Genomic DNA, 15,010 nt, shown 5'->3' on the forward strand with positions numbered 1-15,010 from the left:
ATTAGCCCCAAGGTTTTCAAAAACTGAGATTTTATAGCATGTATCACCACAAAATTGTGACTAAAGAAAAAAAAATAAATAAATAAATCAAGAGGAAAGTGTGGCAAGGGAAAAAGGTAGAGGTTAAAGAAAAAGCACGTGGGAAAGACCTCCTCAATTTATCAGTTGTGTATCCACACACTGTGTGGGGTTTTTCATCCAATTGATTTTAGGACCTCACATAGACTCCAAGTATTTAGGGTTTGCCACCTATTCTGTGTGAACACTCAGCATCCAGGGCACTATACAGGTTGACAAGTCTGATGTTAAACCATTTCTGGACCAAAATCTGGTTTGCTATTGGAAATGTACCAACTGTAAAATGACATTAAAATCTAAAACATTTAAAATTTTTAAAAACATCAAAAGAAGGTTGTCATGATGAAAAACAAACATTAGTTCATCCTTTCAAGGATTGCTTATGATTCAGTTTTATGCTGTGTCTCAGACCTGTTGGATGAATGACCTTGTATTAATCTCTTCCTTCAGTCCTTTTAAAGTGGGAGCAGTGGTATCTATATCACAGTGAAAACACAGACTAACTCCCACTGCTCCAGTATGTCTGACAGAGAGAGTAAAATTATTTAAGATTACTTGCTGACAAGTTAAAAGTTTGTATGTGTTGTTACTGGTTCACAAAAACTTCAACATTATTTACTAGCAGGACTGTCTGTGCTTAGGGAGAGAAGTCAAGTAACCCTGGTTTCTCTTTGGCTGTCACAGGGCAGATGATGCTCTTCTCAAAGCCCAGGAAAACAATGGTGACAACCTTCCTCCACTACACGAAGTGTCTCGTTAAGGAGTTCAACCTTCATCTGAAGTAAAAATAACCTTGGAGAATGTCAAACGCCCAGCATCACCCTGAGTGCCAGTGTGCCACCTGCTCTCACACCAGGCACACCAGGCAGGAGGGATTGAGCCAGGGAGATCCTCATCAGCTTCCCTACCTAGCACACCAAGTGGATGGCTGCCAGGGGCCAGATCCCAGCCACCGGGCAGGCTGAGACAAAATCCCTTTTCCCCCATGTCAGACCACCTCCATATCATAAGGCCTGTGGCAGGAGATGGTCTTTCAGGAACATTTCCCTGCTTTCTTGGTATCGTTCATGCACCACCATGATGATGGGGCCTTTGCAGCGAGCCACACTCTTGCCCTACGATACCCCGAGAAGAGTTAAAAGCAGGACTCCCACGCTCCCGGTGGCAAGGCAGATCCTGCGAGCCTCCCCGGCAAAGCGGGGACAGCCGCGCCACCTCCCCGCTCCATCCTCGGGGCAAGCAGCGGGCAAGGGGACGGCACGTACCACTGGAGAACGGGGAGGTAGGTGAGGGAGGTGGGGCCGAAGTAGGCCATCTCGGCCGGCTCCGGGACGGGCTGCTGTTCCGAGTCGTCCATTGGGACCGGGATGGAGGGGCCGGGGCCGGTGGGCGCCGGGGCCGTCGGGTAACGGACGGCGGTAACGCGACTGTCCCGCGCCTGTCCCGCGCCTGTCCCGCGCCTGTCCCGCGCCTGTCCCGCGACTGTCCCGCGCCTGTCCCGCGACTGCCCCCCTCAGCCCCGCTCCTGTCCCGCACAGCCCCGTTCCTGCCCCGCACAGCCCCGTTCCTGCCTCTCACAGCCCCGCTCCTGCCCCTCACAGCCCCGTTCCTGCCCCGCACAGCCCCGCTCCTGCCCCGCACAGCCCCGCTCCTGCCCCTCACAGCCCCGTTCCTGCCCCGCACAGCCCCGTTCCTGCCTCTCACAGCCCCGCTCCTGCCCCTCACAGCCCCGTTCCTGCCCCTCACAGCCCCGTTCCTGCCTCTCACAGCCCCGCTCCTGCCCCTCACAGCCCCGTTCCTGCCCCTCACAGCCCCGTTCCTGCCCCTCACAGCCCCGTTCCTGCCCCGCACAGCCCCGTTCCTGCCCCGCACAGCCCCGCTCCTGCCCCGCACAGCCCCGCTCCTGCCCCTCACAGCCCCGTTCCTGCCCCTCACAGCCCCGCTCCTGCCCCTCACAGCCCCGTTCCTGCCCCTCACAGCCCCGCTCCTGCCCCTCACAGCCCCGTTCCTGCCCCTCACAGCCCCGCTCCTGCCCCTCACAGCCCCGTTCCTGCCCCTCACAGCCCCGTTCCTGCCCCGCACAGCCCCGCTCCTGCCTCTCACAGCCCCGTTCCTGCCCCGCACAGCCCCGCTCCTGCCCCGCACAGCCCCGTTCCTGCCCCGCACAGTGCCCCTCCTCGGCGCTTCCCGCAGTGGTTTGTGCGCCCTGCGGAGAGCCGCGGTCCCGGTGCGAAGGGCGGGCGCCACGCGGCATTCCTGACGCCAGCTGCTCTGCCGCCAGATGGGGTTTTTGTATAGGAACTGCAGGCGAGGAAAGGAATCCTGTCCGAATCGGAAAGTGGTGTAAATGGCCGATCGTGCGGCGGCACTTCTGAATATCACGTAGTGGCAGGAGAAGAGGGAATAGCTTCAAATTAAGGGTAGGTTTAGATTACGTGTTAGGAAAAAATTCTTTACGGTGAGGGTGGTGAGGCACTGGCCCAGATTGCCCGGAGAAGCTGTGGATTCTCCGTTTCTGGAAGTGTTCAAGGCCAGGTTAGATGGGGCTTTGAGCAGCCTGGTCTGGTGGAAGGTGTCACTGCCCATGGCAGAGAAGGCTGGAAATCGGTGATCTTTATGGTCCCTTCCAACCAGGCCGTTCTATGATTCCATGATTCTGTGATCACGAGTGCCACCTTAGAAGGTTTTGAACATCTTTAAAGCCTTGCTTTCAGAGTTTTCAACAGGAATGCTGCAAACTCCCATAATTGTTTAGTTTCTTTGATACAGATAGATGAAAGGTCTGTTTGCTCTGCTGAAACCCTGTAAGCACTTTTCCATCACAAGTATCCATTATGCAAAATGAACTTCGGTGCCATGTGACAGACAAACATAAATTATGTATGGCTAGAGCATCTAAAAGCTTACTAGTTCATGGCTTTGGGTTACATCAGAGCTCAGCTTCTCAGAAACTCCCACAGCTCCCTCCTGCTAATTAGCTTCCTGAAATCCCCATGTATGACACAGACTGGCTTGCTTCCTTCATTATGACAATATGACCAACACGTTGGTAGACAGCAGTATTAAAGCGGGGGTAAGGGAGCACGACACCAGGAAAGGGAATTTAAGGTGGCAGGTTACTGGTTTTCTGGTCCCTTGATGTACCTTGTCTTTGAGGAGCAGTGCACACAGATGTCATGTATGGTACAGGTTGTTTTGAATCTGTGAAGCCTCACACCCTGCTGAGGAGCCTGTGGGAAGGTGATGTTCACTCAAGGGCCCCCCCCCCCGAACCAAAGCCTTGAAAATGCTGTCTGCCAAAAACACAGGTTAGTGTTAGTATGTGCATTGTAACCTGTACTGTACTTAATGGCTGATTGTGGGAGCTTCCCTCAGTAGCTGCAGGTTTTGGTCTTGATTTTGTATACCTGCAGTCTCCTGACCTCCTCTGTAGAACATTTAACTTAGACAGCAAATACTCCTGCAAAATACTCCTGAAAATACTGTAAAGTGAAAGCTTTCTTGGGTTGAAGTAGCTGTTGCAAGAACTAACGGTGATATTGCAGCAGCTGTGAGATTTGCGTGGTGCTGCCATGTAAGCAGTCCCAGACTTCTGCAGACTTCTGCAGCATGTCTGACAGTAGATGCTGCCTAGGAGACTCGCTGCCAGTTTGGGCATGCCTGTCCATTCTGCAGGCAATTCCTGTCCAATTCCACTCAGAGCAGTGCTCTCCACTCCAGGCACCTAAGGAAAAGGAAACCTCATCTCAGCTTCCAACAATTGGCTGGCTTATGTGCTTGCATGTGCTTCTGAGTCCTGGTCACAGTTCTCAACATTCATGACCAACAAATGACTTTTTGGGACCATCTGAAACCCTACACAGTGAAGTTTCCCTAGGCCCAAAGACACCTTAGCAGGAAAAATCGCAGAAAAACATTTGCACCTTAGCTAAAACTGAAGAATGGTAAGCAGAATATTATTGTGGTAACAGACTCGAGTAAGGGAAATGACACAGATCACAAAGTCCCTGGACAACACCTAATACTCAGAAAGATTTTGATGAAAAGAAGCATATGCTGCACACAAAAACCTGTCCAGTTACTGTCCATGGCTTGCGAGATACTGATTAGGTCACAGCATTTTTCCTGCCCAATTTTTTTTGTTTTGGTTTGGTTTGGTTTTTTTTGTTGTTTTTTTTGATTTTACTGGGGGGTTGCAGGGGGGAAGTGAGTGAAAGAGAAGGGAGATTCTGACTTTAAATGCCAGGCTGTTAGTAGAATTTGGTTGAAAACCTGAAATTAGTTTCTTCAGTTTAAACCAGTCAGATAGTACTGGTGAATATAGATTAGGTCAAGCTGTAGTAAGTTTTTATTCTTGCATAATATGAAAGCTGCAAAGCTCTTTATTGCTGTCATGGACATACTCCTTGCATAAAATTACAGAGTATATAATGAACATGCACTTTGACTGAAAAAAGATTTGGTATAAAATTAGGAGTATGGTTGAATGGATTAAAAGGTGTATGAAAAAAGCTTCCTTCCTCTGACTTCCACCCATAACTAGGACAAATTTAAACCAAACTTTGAGATAATAGACATCTCCCAAACGTTGTAAGAAGTGTCTTTAGCACAAAATTGCCCATTCAGATTACTGCCTGTCCTCAGCTCCCCCATCCTATATTCAAGAGAAGATTTGGATACCTTGGGAGATTTGGATGCCTTGTAAGGTAAACAGATTATGTAAGAGCTCTTGCTGGTGACAGCTGTCTTGTAAAGGCAAGTGCTAACATTTCTCAGATATTTACTGTTTTTGAAAAAAGTGTTTTATAAGATTTTTTTAATACTTAAACAAAAATATGTATGAAACAATCATTAAAGCAAGTGTATCTACTACAGCTTCCACCACTACCAGGAGCAATGAACATCTGTGACTATTGTAAATTGTTTTCCCTAGAGCTCCAGAAGCTTGAAAAGGATTTATTGCATTCATTCTCCCGTGGGAAGGAATGGGTAAAAGAGCTTGAAAAGGAAAATAAAAAATACAAACCCTTCCCTCACACCCACCAAACCAAGGTCCTGGAGCACCGTATCATTAACTTTTCCATATGAAAAGTTAAAAGAATTGGGTCACTGTCGGTGTAAGTGTCCCATTGGATAAAGGTAAATATCCCAATCTGAGAAACTGTCAGTACATTTTATTGGTTTGGCATTTGTTTATTTGTGTTTTTTTGTTGGTTTTTGTTTGTTTGTGTTTGGTTTTTTTAAAAACTCTACTAATTGACCTACCAGGGACAAAATTAATCTGTGCAAAAGTTTACTAATTTTCCCTCCTTTTGAGAGCTGAATAATGCCAGTGATCAGGAATTACCTAAATCTGATCAGTTTACCGTGAGCAGAGATCTTCAGTCATAGTTATCTTTCAAACTTTAGTTTGAAATAGATAACTTGAAAGAATAAAGCACAAAATTTATTTCTGATTGTGTCATGAGATTTGAAGCAGCAGGAAAAACAAAACAGGATTGCAACTACCTTCTCCTTAAGTATAAGTCTTTAACATTATAGAACGCTATGTCCTTCACAAGCCACGAACTTGGACATGAATGCACATGAGGAAGAGGAATGCTCCTCTCCCAAGTGCCTATGGCATGTGAACTCTTTCGTGTATGAAAATCCAATTCAGCAAAGCATGTCAGCATGTTTGTAAGACTGCTTCATTTCAGCAAAGCATTTAAGAATGTGCTTAAATTTAAATATGTACTTAGCTGAAGCGTTCTGCTGAGTGGGGATTGATGGCTGAATTGAGGCATTAAACATTAATAAGAGAGCTGGGAACACAAAATAATATGTAAATTGGGATGTGTCCTGTCAGGACTAGAATGGACTGATTCAAACAATGCAATCATTGCATGACTAAGATCTCTTGAAAGATGTGAAGCCATTAGAAATGCTTAAGACCTTGTGACTTGAGATAGGACACAATCACCGACAATCACTCAGTCCTTCACTCATCTCAAATCACCTGTTTTTGGCGTGTCTGGTGGAGAGGCTGGGTGAAAATCTCTTCCACACAGTAACTGGAACACTTAACTGTCTGTTGGCACATCATTAACTCCAGATGCTGCCCAGGGCACTGTCACCTACTGATCTTTTAACTAGGACAAAGGACGAATTCTTTGACTGCTTTTGGTCCAGCCAAGACTGGCAGCAGGGTGTCTCTGAGCAGCTCTGTCCCTCCTGTCTGGAGAGACTCTGGTGCGAGCACTTCCCTGCTGGTCACCAGTCGTGCCCCTGTATAGGGCAGTGCCTCTAGGAAGGTGATTGTGGAGCTGAGGGTTGTGGTTTCCACTGTGTGCTGACAACTGCTCTTCACAGTTCTTGTTCTTTAGACCAGCTTGGGGCAGCCAAACAGTTTACACAGTGACTCATGAAGATGGAGATATGGATAAAAGCCTATCTGTCCAGAAGAGGCTGAGGTAATGCTTGCAGAAGAGAGCAACTGCTTCATTTCTGCTTGGCAGAAGATGTTGTCCTTGCTCCTCCAAGTAGAAATAGCATTTTTATGGTGCTTCCTTAATACATTATTTTTGTGGTTTTGTTTCGTTTTCTATATTTTGGATACATACTGGACTTAACTTCCTGTTTAATAGGACAATCTATTATTAACACCTGTGTCATAAACTCTGAAATAATGATGCTAGGTTTGCATGTTAGAGTAATTTATGCATAAATAAAATCTGTACAATAAAAGCAGTGATGAGTCATGCAGAAAAGCCCCATCTATCTCAGAGGCTAGAAACAGCAGCTCTTGCATTGGCTCCTGTGCCTGGTTAGCAGACATCATGCAAAGGACCCTTGATTGCATTTGTGTGTCAGCAATGTTTACAGAGTGAATCAATTAGTTCTGAAGCAAGGAATGGCATTAAGGGCATCTTTCAAATGTGTTCACAGTAAAATCCAACTACAAAAGTTTTGAAAAGAGAGAAAAACATCACCCTCCTCCACGAAAATAAATACAGACTTTACTGTGAAAATAGGTGCTTTCTTTTTTCTTAATTAAAACAGTAGGTGAAAATGTTTCACTTAAATAGCTACATTAACCACCAATTTTCTTGAAAGTACTTGTTGAAAGATTCAGCATGGTGTTTGACATAATTAAATGACAATGCAGTTAACAGTTAACTGTTAACCTTCCTCTGAAACTGAATTTTACTGCAACAAATACAAATCCTGCCTCAGTAATTTTTCAGGGTAAAGCATATGTTACATGATTAATACCTTTTGAATGTCTTAGGCCAAATGGTACATCAGAGAAACATTAGATGCATTTAGTGTCAGGGGTGGTATGACTAAAACTGAATACAATTCTGTATTCCTATTATTTTACAAATCTTGTTTTATCCTTCAGACTAGAAAACGCAGTAGGAGACAGTGTGATTTATGCCTTGCTTATAGTTACATAACTGACATTTTCATATAATATTTTATCTCAGACTACCAATAAATTTGAGAGAGAGAAAAAACACCCTAACAGATTTTAATAAGCCTAACCACCATAGGAACAATGAAACCTGAAGTACCATGACCCATCTGAACTATTCAGATCACCAGGAACCCTCTTTGATCAGGGAGGCAAATTAGATATCCCTGGGCACCTAATTTATTTCATGATTGCTGCATGGTCTCTTTCTTAATTGCATCTGAAGCATTTGTGACTCGTCTATGCTTGGCTTTTGTTCAAATAAACAGAACATCCATTTATGTCGCTGGAAGTAGTGTTGCTCTAGCTGCAGCAGTTAACAGAAAAAGCCAAGGCAAACTTGATAAAGAGAAGTCTTTTACTTGGGCCAGTTCCTACAGCTAGACTAGATACAGATACTGTATGCCCACACATATTGTGTTGGATCTGAAGCTAGCAGCTGATAAATGTTGGGAAAAATTGCTCTGGTAAAATGAGAGAGTGTTTCTTTTTTCCCAATTTAGTGCATTAGATTAGACTGATAGGGTTTAGGATGTCTGCTATATCCATTGATATTCTCTGTTTTCATTGCAATATATTACAAAATCAACCACTGTGAAAAATTTGATTTGAAATTCCCCTTTGAGGAGGTTGTGTGTTTATACTCTGGCCCCATAACTTTGCACTGACATGAAGGAGCTCTGGTGGTTGGATTGTGACCAGCCATGGAGGGGCTCTGGACCGATCAACATCCTTCATTTATGGTCCTGATTTGTGATCCTGATCTTGAACTACACTCCATCATTTCTGACCCTTACAAATACTTTCCTTACTCCTAAGTGCTCCTCAGATGGCTTACATAAAACATTTCCACCTCTGCCAAATTCTTATTTTGACAGTGTGCTATTTGTAATGTGGGACTGGCTCTCTGGTTGGTACTGTTGGAGTTTTTCATGAGCAAGGTCTAGAGCTGAGTGAATACTCAGCTAAATATTCATTTGCATTCAAAAGGGAACTTCCATTTAACTGTGGTTGTAATCCTTTCATATTTGTTTTCTATGAATATGCGATCATGTGAGCTTTACTAGCATAATACTTCTCTGTGAGAATGCCCATGTGACTTACTCATGGGAGGCAAACATTTAATTCAAATGTTGCATTTCCAAAAGGAGCTTGAGAATTTTCTATTGATTTTGTTTTGATTACTTATTCAAACAAAATGTTATGATCCTTGAGCATAAAGCAAAGCAAACCTAGGCAAAATTACAGTCAGTGGGACAATAAGCATTCAGGCTCAGGTTGTTAATTTTAAAAATGGTATCAATATAGGCCAAAGATATATGAGGCTTAAATTCACTCTTCTTGATTTATTGTAGAACATACATTCCCAAATGAAAATTTCAGTGTGGATTACAATACTCATAAATGAGATGATCTGCAGCCCTACAATTATTCACTGAAGTATTTAATTAATGATTTTATAACAAGAACATTTCAGACTCGAACTGCAGATCTACAATTGATTCAATGCAAACTTTGCCAAAGAAAATCCTCTGGTAAGACCAAAATGTGTGAGTGAGAGGTGCAGGATGTGGTTGCTTAGTTACTAAGCAGGAGTCTACCTGAAAAGCACAGAGAGTATGGAGAGCACTTCAGAGCATGGAGAAGGGTTTTGCCCTTTACTTTTGACTGACATTTCTGCTGAATGTTAAACTCTTAAATGTGGAACCAATTTTAATAAACAGTGACTCCAGTCTGGCAACCTCACTGCTACTGCAGCCAGTGGTATTGCAACTATCAGGGGAGACAGAATCACAGGGGAAAATTTAGATAAAAATTTAGACAAAATTTAGTTTTAAGAGGCATTTAAGAGAATGTACCTTGGGTATTTTTTTTCTCCTATGCCATCCTAGCTTCCCTCATATAAAAAAATCACAGCTTTCTTATATTTTTTAATATGTTGAATATATCATTGGATTATTTTTAATAAAAATTTTATAACTGTTTCAAATTTAAAAAACTAAAAAGATTGTTACTATAGTATTTAAAATAAGTTTCCCTTGAATCTGATTCTTGACAGTAACAATATTTAACAAGATTCTGTGATGTTTCTGCAATTTGCCAAATTTTTTTCAAATATTTATAACGTATTTTCACCGCTGTCTTGAAAATAATCAAGAAGACAATGGATTTTTCCCCTTTCAACTCTGTAACAGTAAGTTAGAATCAAAGATGTTTTTAATGGCCACAGGGAAAAATATTTTTAAATCAAATATTTAATGGTTTTCAAAATTGAAAGAGACGCTAACATATTGTTAGGAATGCACAAAACTTTTGTTTTAAGAGATATACAATTTTGACTATGAGCTAATCTTGGAAAACAGCATGATTTAATTTGCCATCACAGTCAAGTGTTCTATATGAATGATATCAGACAGTCTTATGACATACTTTTTTATGCTTCTTCAGCTGTCATCTTGTCTTTTTCCAATTTTCTTAGCTACAAAACAGATGTTGAACATTTTTTTTTGTAGAAGTTACCCTGGAATTATTTTATCACTCAAACCATTTATAGGCATTAGGGTACCTAAGGATGCAATTAGTTAAGAAATATCTGCATAAATTGCAGTAAGTATTGTATTAAGCTACGTACAGTCATTTCTTTACAAATTCTAGAAAGTAAAGAACATTTTTCTACAGCTTGCATCTTAATGGCAGGTCACTGTTACAACTGTGGCTACAGTCTGTGTAGAAATGTAGTGTGACCAAGAAAAAATATATGAATAATATGTAAAGCCTACCTTACTGTGGCATTACTTGCCTATGCAATACCCATTTTTCATACCCTAAACTCAAATGCTCTTTACCCGTGTGGAAATGAATGGGAAGGACCTCCAGCCAGGACCTGGCTCTCTACCACCATGGGAGCTGGAGGGATGAATGTGCATGCCCTTGTTTTCTTCCTCATCATGTGGGGAGGCACAGAAAGGCCAGGAGGAGCCAGGAGCATGGCACTCCAGCAGCTGAACAACTAAGGGACACCTTGCAGGTGAGCCTCTGCTTCTCCAGCAGGGTGAATACTCACAAGTCTTTCTTCTCTGATCTTTGGCTCATTCTCATGGGTTCTTTCATTTCAATTTATTTGGAAGCTTTGGTGAAGGGGCATATTCACCCCACTTTTTCTGAAGGGATCTTCCATCTCTGAAACCCTCAACCACACCTTGACATCCAAATTACTTCTCCCCTCCCCCCCCCCTCCTATTTCATGTTGTGGTTTCCTTCAGCTGGCCTCCTTCATTAACAGTTCCTGGCACACAAGCAGGTTAGCACAAGACAATCATATCAAGATGAAACCTCCTTTCACGCAGGCTGCTGAAGCCTGGCTGGGAGTTAACAAGAACCTCCAGTAAGGGCTCTCCTGAGCAAATCCTATTAACAGTGGGCTACCATGGTCAGTCAAAACACTGAAACATTGCATTTGAACACACCAGAGGCCATTGGCAAAGTTTGATAGTGTTGTTCCTTGTGCATCACCTCCTTAGGAGGGTTAGAAGAGTACAAGCTATGGTCGGAGCAATGTCGTATTTTAACAGGCAAAACACAAAGCATCATCTACAGTAATTTAGCATAGTTTTAGAACTGTATAAAAAACCCCATGTGGTTTCTTTTAAATGCTGTGATTAATTAGCATTGAAATGCTAACTTTCTTTGGGCCAAATTCTCCCAAAATGAGATTTAATCAAGAGTTACAGTGGTTATTGTTACTCTGTGCAGGTTTGATTGATTCAATTTTCTTCTTGCTCCTGCAAAACTGAATGCAATAAGACATGACTCTTAAAAAGTAGATTACCACCGTCAGGGAGGAGTCAAAGGATTTAGGAAGAACCTCAAGTAAGGGATGGATGAACATATTAATGAAAAATCACTGTCTGCTAGGTTGAAAATAATTTAGACAATTTGAGCATGTGTATGACAAAGCTTTTTCAGTTTCCTGAAACCAAATTTGTTAACTATTAATGCATGCTAAAAACCCTTAACCCTTTCATAAAAGGTTGGGAAGTAAGATATGCATGTTAAAATTAAGTAATTTTTCATTGTTAGTAATATTATTAAATGTGGTATTTTGTCCTGTTCATTTTTGTTGGGTAGATAGCTGCTCATGTTCTGCCAGTTAATCCTGTTCTTTTGCCTGTTTTAATTACAAAGTACCTAATAAAGTAGTGACTGCTTCTAATAAATTAAAAATACCTAGATAAATAGAGAGGTGGTGTTGTCTATCAGGGACAATATCCAGGTTTGGATAAAACCAGGAAAGTCTGCTTGAGCTCTTAAAGTAGCTTCTGTAGCTTGACACAGATATAGAAGACTTGCTCTCAGCTCTAGCAGAAATGCCTGAAGCATAAGGACCTGGGAACTTCTGTTCAAGGACAGAAATAACCAGCACACAAAACATCAGATTTTTTTCTGTTCATCCCTCATAAATATTGCTGCTAATTCTACATGTGACAGTGGAAGGCATTTTGCAGCCTTGTGAGGTTTTTTACATTTTCAGCTTAGCGTGGTTTAACCACAAGCTGTGTAGCCTGGAGAAGAACAACCTACTTGTGCACTTCTCTAAAAGCAATGGTAGGTATGCCTCTGAAACAGAGAGGGTAAAATGCCCAGGCTGTGGCCAGTTTCAGTGCTTGCCACATCAGTGGTGCTGCCAGTCACCCTGCAAAGCCAATGCAATGTAGCTTTTAGTCACAGTGTTTACACTAGCTCTGATATTCTGAAACAACTGGGACTTGCCATGAGGTTTTAATCAGGCCCTTACAGCTCTCCTTTTCTTAGTATCCAGCAGCTCTTAGAGGCTGGGTTTAGCAGTGCTTCCAAGTGAGGTCTCAGCAAAATTTGGATTGTTTAATGTATGAGCCCACATAGAAACAGAGTTCTTTGAAAACCCTCATCATCATTATCGAAGTGCAGCTTTATCATTCTACAACAGTTACCCTTCTGGGGACCTCACCATGGGTGAAAGCACTGGGCTGAGGAGAAAAAAGGGATCAGGAGAAAATGTACTACAGTAACCCCTTATTAGTGAATGAATGCACACTCATGCGTACTTCAGCTATGTGCTTTGATATCCAAATACAACAGAGCTATAGACTAGCTCAGAATTTGACCTTCAGTATCTTTCTGCCAGAGTATTTATTCCTCAACTGCTTTCTTTAGTCTTAGGCTGTTTTTGTGCTAAGTGGTGAAGAAGCCTGGTAACCCCTGCTTTGCCAGAGGAGATTGGCCCTGTGCAGTGACCATGGTGTAAGACTGGCAAACTTGAGCCTGACATGTAATGACATCTCCTGCCAATCCTTCTTCATCCACAGAAACCAAGCTTCACTAAGCTGCTTAATGATGGCATAATGTTTACTTCCTTTGAAATGTAGGTATAGAAGGGATCCGAAAAAAAAAATTATCCCCTTTAAGTCATGAAATGTTCTATGTTGTGAAACATAGGTTGTACAGCTGAGAGCATAACAATTTGAGGACAGAACTACCTCTGGAAAAAAAAAAACAAAACATTTCTGTTGCCCTTCTGCATATTCCTATCTGCCTTTTATATCGCTGTTTATCTTTCTACATGGTGGTCATAGCTCAAATATTATTTGAAGGGAATGTCTCTTGGCTGTCTTTTTGCTTGCTCAAGCCTTTGGAGTTCTTGAAATGTAAAAGATTTATGGGTTTTTTTCTTTTTTTTTCTCTGCTTGTCCCTTACCTATGCATATATAGACGTATATCTCTATCTCAAGCTGGCTGATTAAAGTAACTGGTGCAGAAGAGTCCTCATCCTAGGAACAGTATCTTCTGCTATATCCATGGCTCCAGTCAATGCTTGTCTTTTGAGACCTGGAGGAAAAATACACACTACAAACACAAAATCAAGGAGCAGGAAGTATTTGGTTTTTTTATAAAAATTTTTGCTGACCTACGTTCATTTGCTACAACACTGAAAACCTATAGAACACGATACTACAGCTTTGAGTAGGGGAAATTAATTCAACAAACATGAGACCCTGATGACTCTATGATCAGTTATCAGAACTGTTCATTCCCCTTTAATAGCAGGGTTAATATGAGGATGTATTCTGTGAGTCTCCATAGGACTGGGCCAGACACCCAGAGTTTTAAAAAGAGAAAAGAACACTTAGGAAACAACCTAAAACTGTTTTAACATTCATGAATGGTTTCTCCTTCATGTGCTAAACAATTTTCAGTGTGTAAGTTGTTACCTTTGCTGGTGCCTTTTGGTAACAGCTGCATTGACATATGCAGGAACACGTGTGAAAAAGGTTTTGTCACCACACCTTAGCATTACATGTAGTGTGTTTTATTGAGACCCATGGGAAAAAAAAATAGAAAAAAGTGAGGCTTCAAGGAGAGGTCTTGCACTCAGCACAAAAGAACCAGCCTTGTAATGTTCATAGTTTGTAAGGGAGCTCCTTGCCCCTAAGATAGGGTATGCCATTATGGGAATGGACACACAGGATATGAACATGAAGTTCACATGGGAACTTCAGATGAATTTGGGACCCAGACTACTAAGTGCTTTGGGGACAACAGACTTGAGCTGGAGTCAGCATTAGAGTCAGTAGGAGTCATTGGAGTCAGTAGGAAAACACTAAGAGGGTACCAGTCCTAATCTGTGCAGGTGAGAAGAAACATTGCAGCCTTCTGCACTTGCTGGAATTTCCTAAGAGCTCATGACTTCTCAGTCATGTGTGTGACATTGCTTTGGTCTAGACAAGAGCTGACAAAAGCTTGTATAATGGGGAACAGGTCATCATCTGATGCTGACTCTCACGACCATTAAATGACATTGTTTTTCCAGACAGTTATCATAAATAACATTTTCTGTTAGAACACGTGACAAAAACTCTATTGCATTTTTTGCTCTGCTTTAAAAGAAATCCCCTTCTACAATTCATGGTCAAATCCGGCTAAAAGATTCTGGCATGGGACTTTTGTGATCAGAATTTTCTGCTGTGAATTGAAAAAGAAAAAAAAAAGTATCTTCTTTGTCAAGGGAGTTTAAACTTGACGCAATCCAAAGTTAAAACTTCCACACAATCTAAAATAATAAAGAATATTTGTACAGTGTAAATTTTGATGACAAAAAATCCTTCAGAAAAGTCATATTACCAGACAACAATAATTCAGTGTGACCACATAATATTTTTTCTTTTATTCTAGATGTTAGCATCTCTTGTAAATAAACAAATATATAATTTACCTGATGAATGATCCAAATCCTTCATGTTCTGAAAATAGGCAGTAATGCAATAAAGATTTTTTCTTAAGAAAAGTACAATATTTGACGCTGTGAAATTTACCCCTCTGCTTCAACCCTCACCTGGACCATCTTCAGGTCACTGCCCTCTTGGGTGTGCTATCACATGTGATTATTGTGATCAGTGCTGCTCAGTGAAATGATCCATTTTAGTCCTCAAATGGTGCAAG

At 42.0% G+C, this 15,010-nt stretch overlaps 1 protein-coding gene across 1 annotated transcript in view; it reads right to left on the bottom strand.

Moving 5' to 3' along the window:
• RFX8 (regulatory factor X8) overlaps window positions 1-1,435 on the bottom strand; it is a 31,817-nt gene extending 30,382 nt beyond the window's left edge. Inside the window, exon 1 of the mRNA XM_062515040.1 lies at window positions 1,344-1,435. Coding sequence (XP_062371024.1) covers window positions 1,344-1,435 — 92 coding nt within the window. The remainder of the gene's footprint in view (window positions 1-1,343) is intronic.
• Window positions 1,436-15,010: the final 13,575 nt, after the last annotated feature.

This window comes from Cinclus cinclus, chromosome 2 (assembly GCF_963662255.1).
Source record: "Cinclus cinclus chromosome 2, bCinCin1.1, whole genome shotgun sequence".
In the NCBI taxonomy this organism is placed as follows: Eukaryota; Metazoa; Chordata; class Aves; order Passeriformes; family Cinclidae; genus Cinclus; species Cinclus cinclus.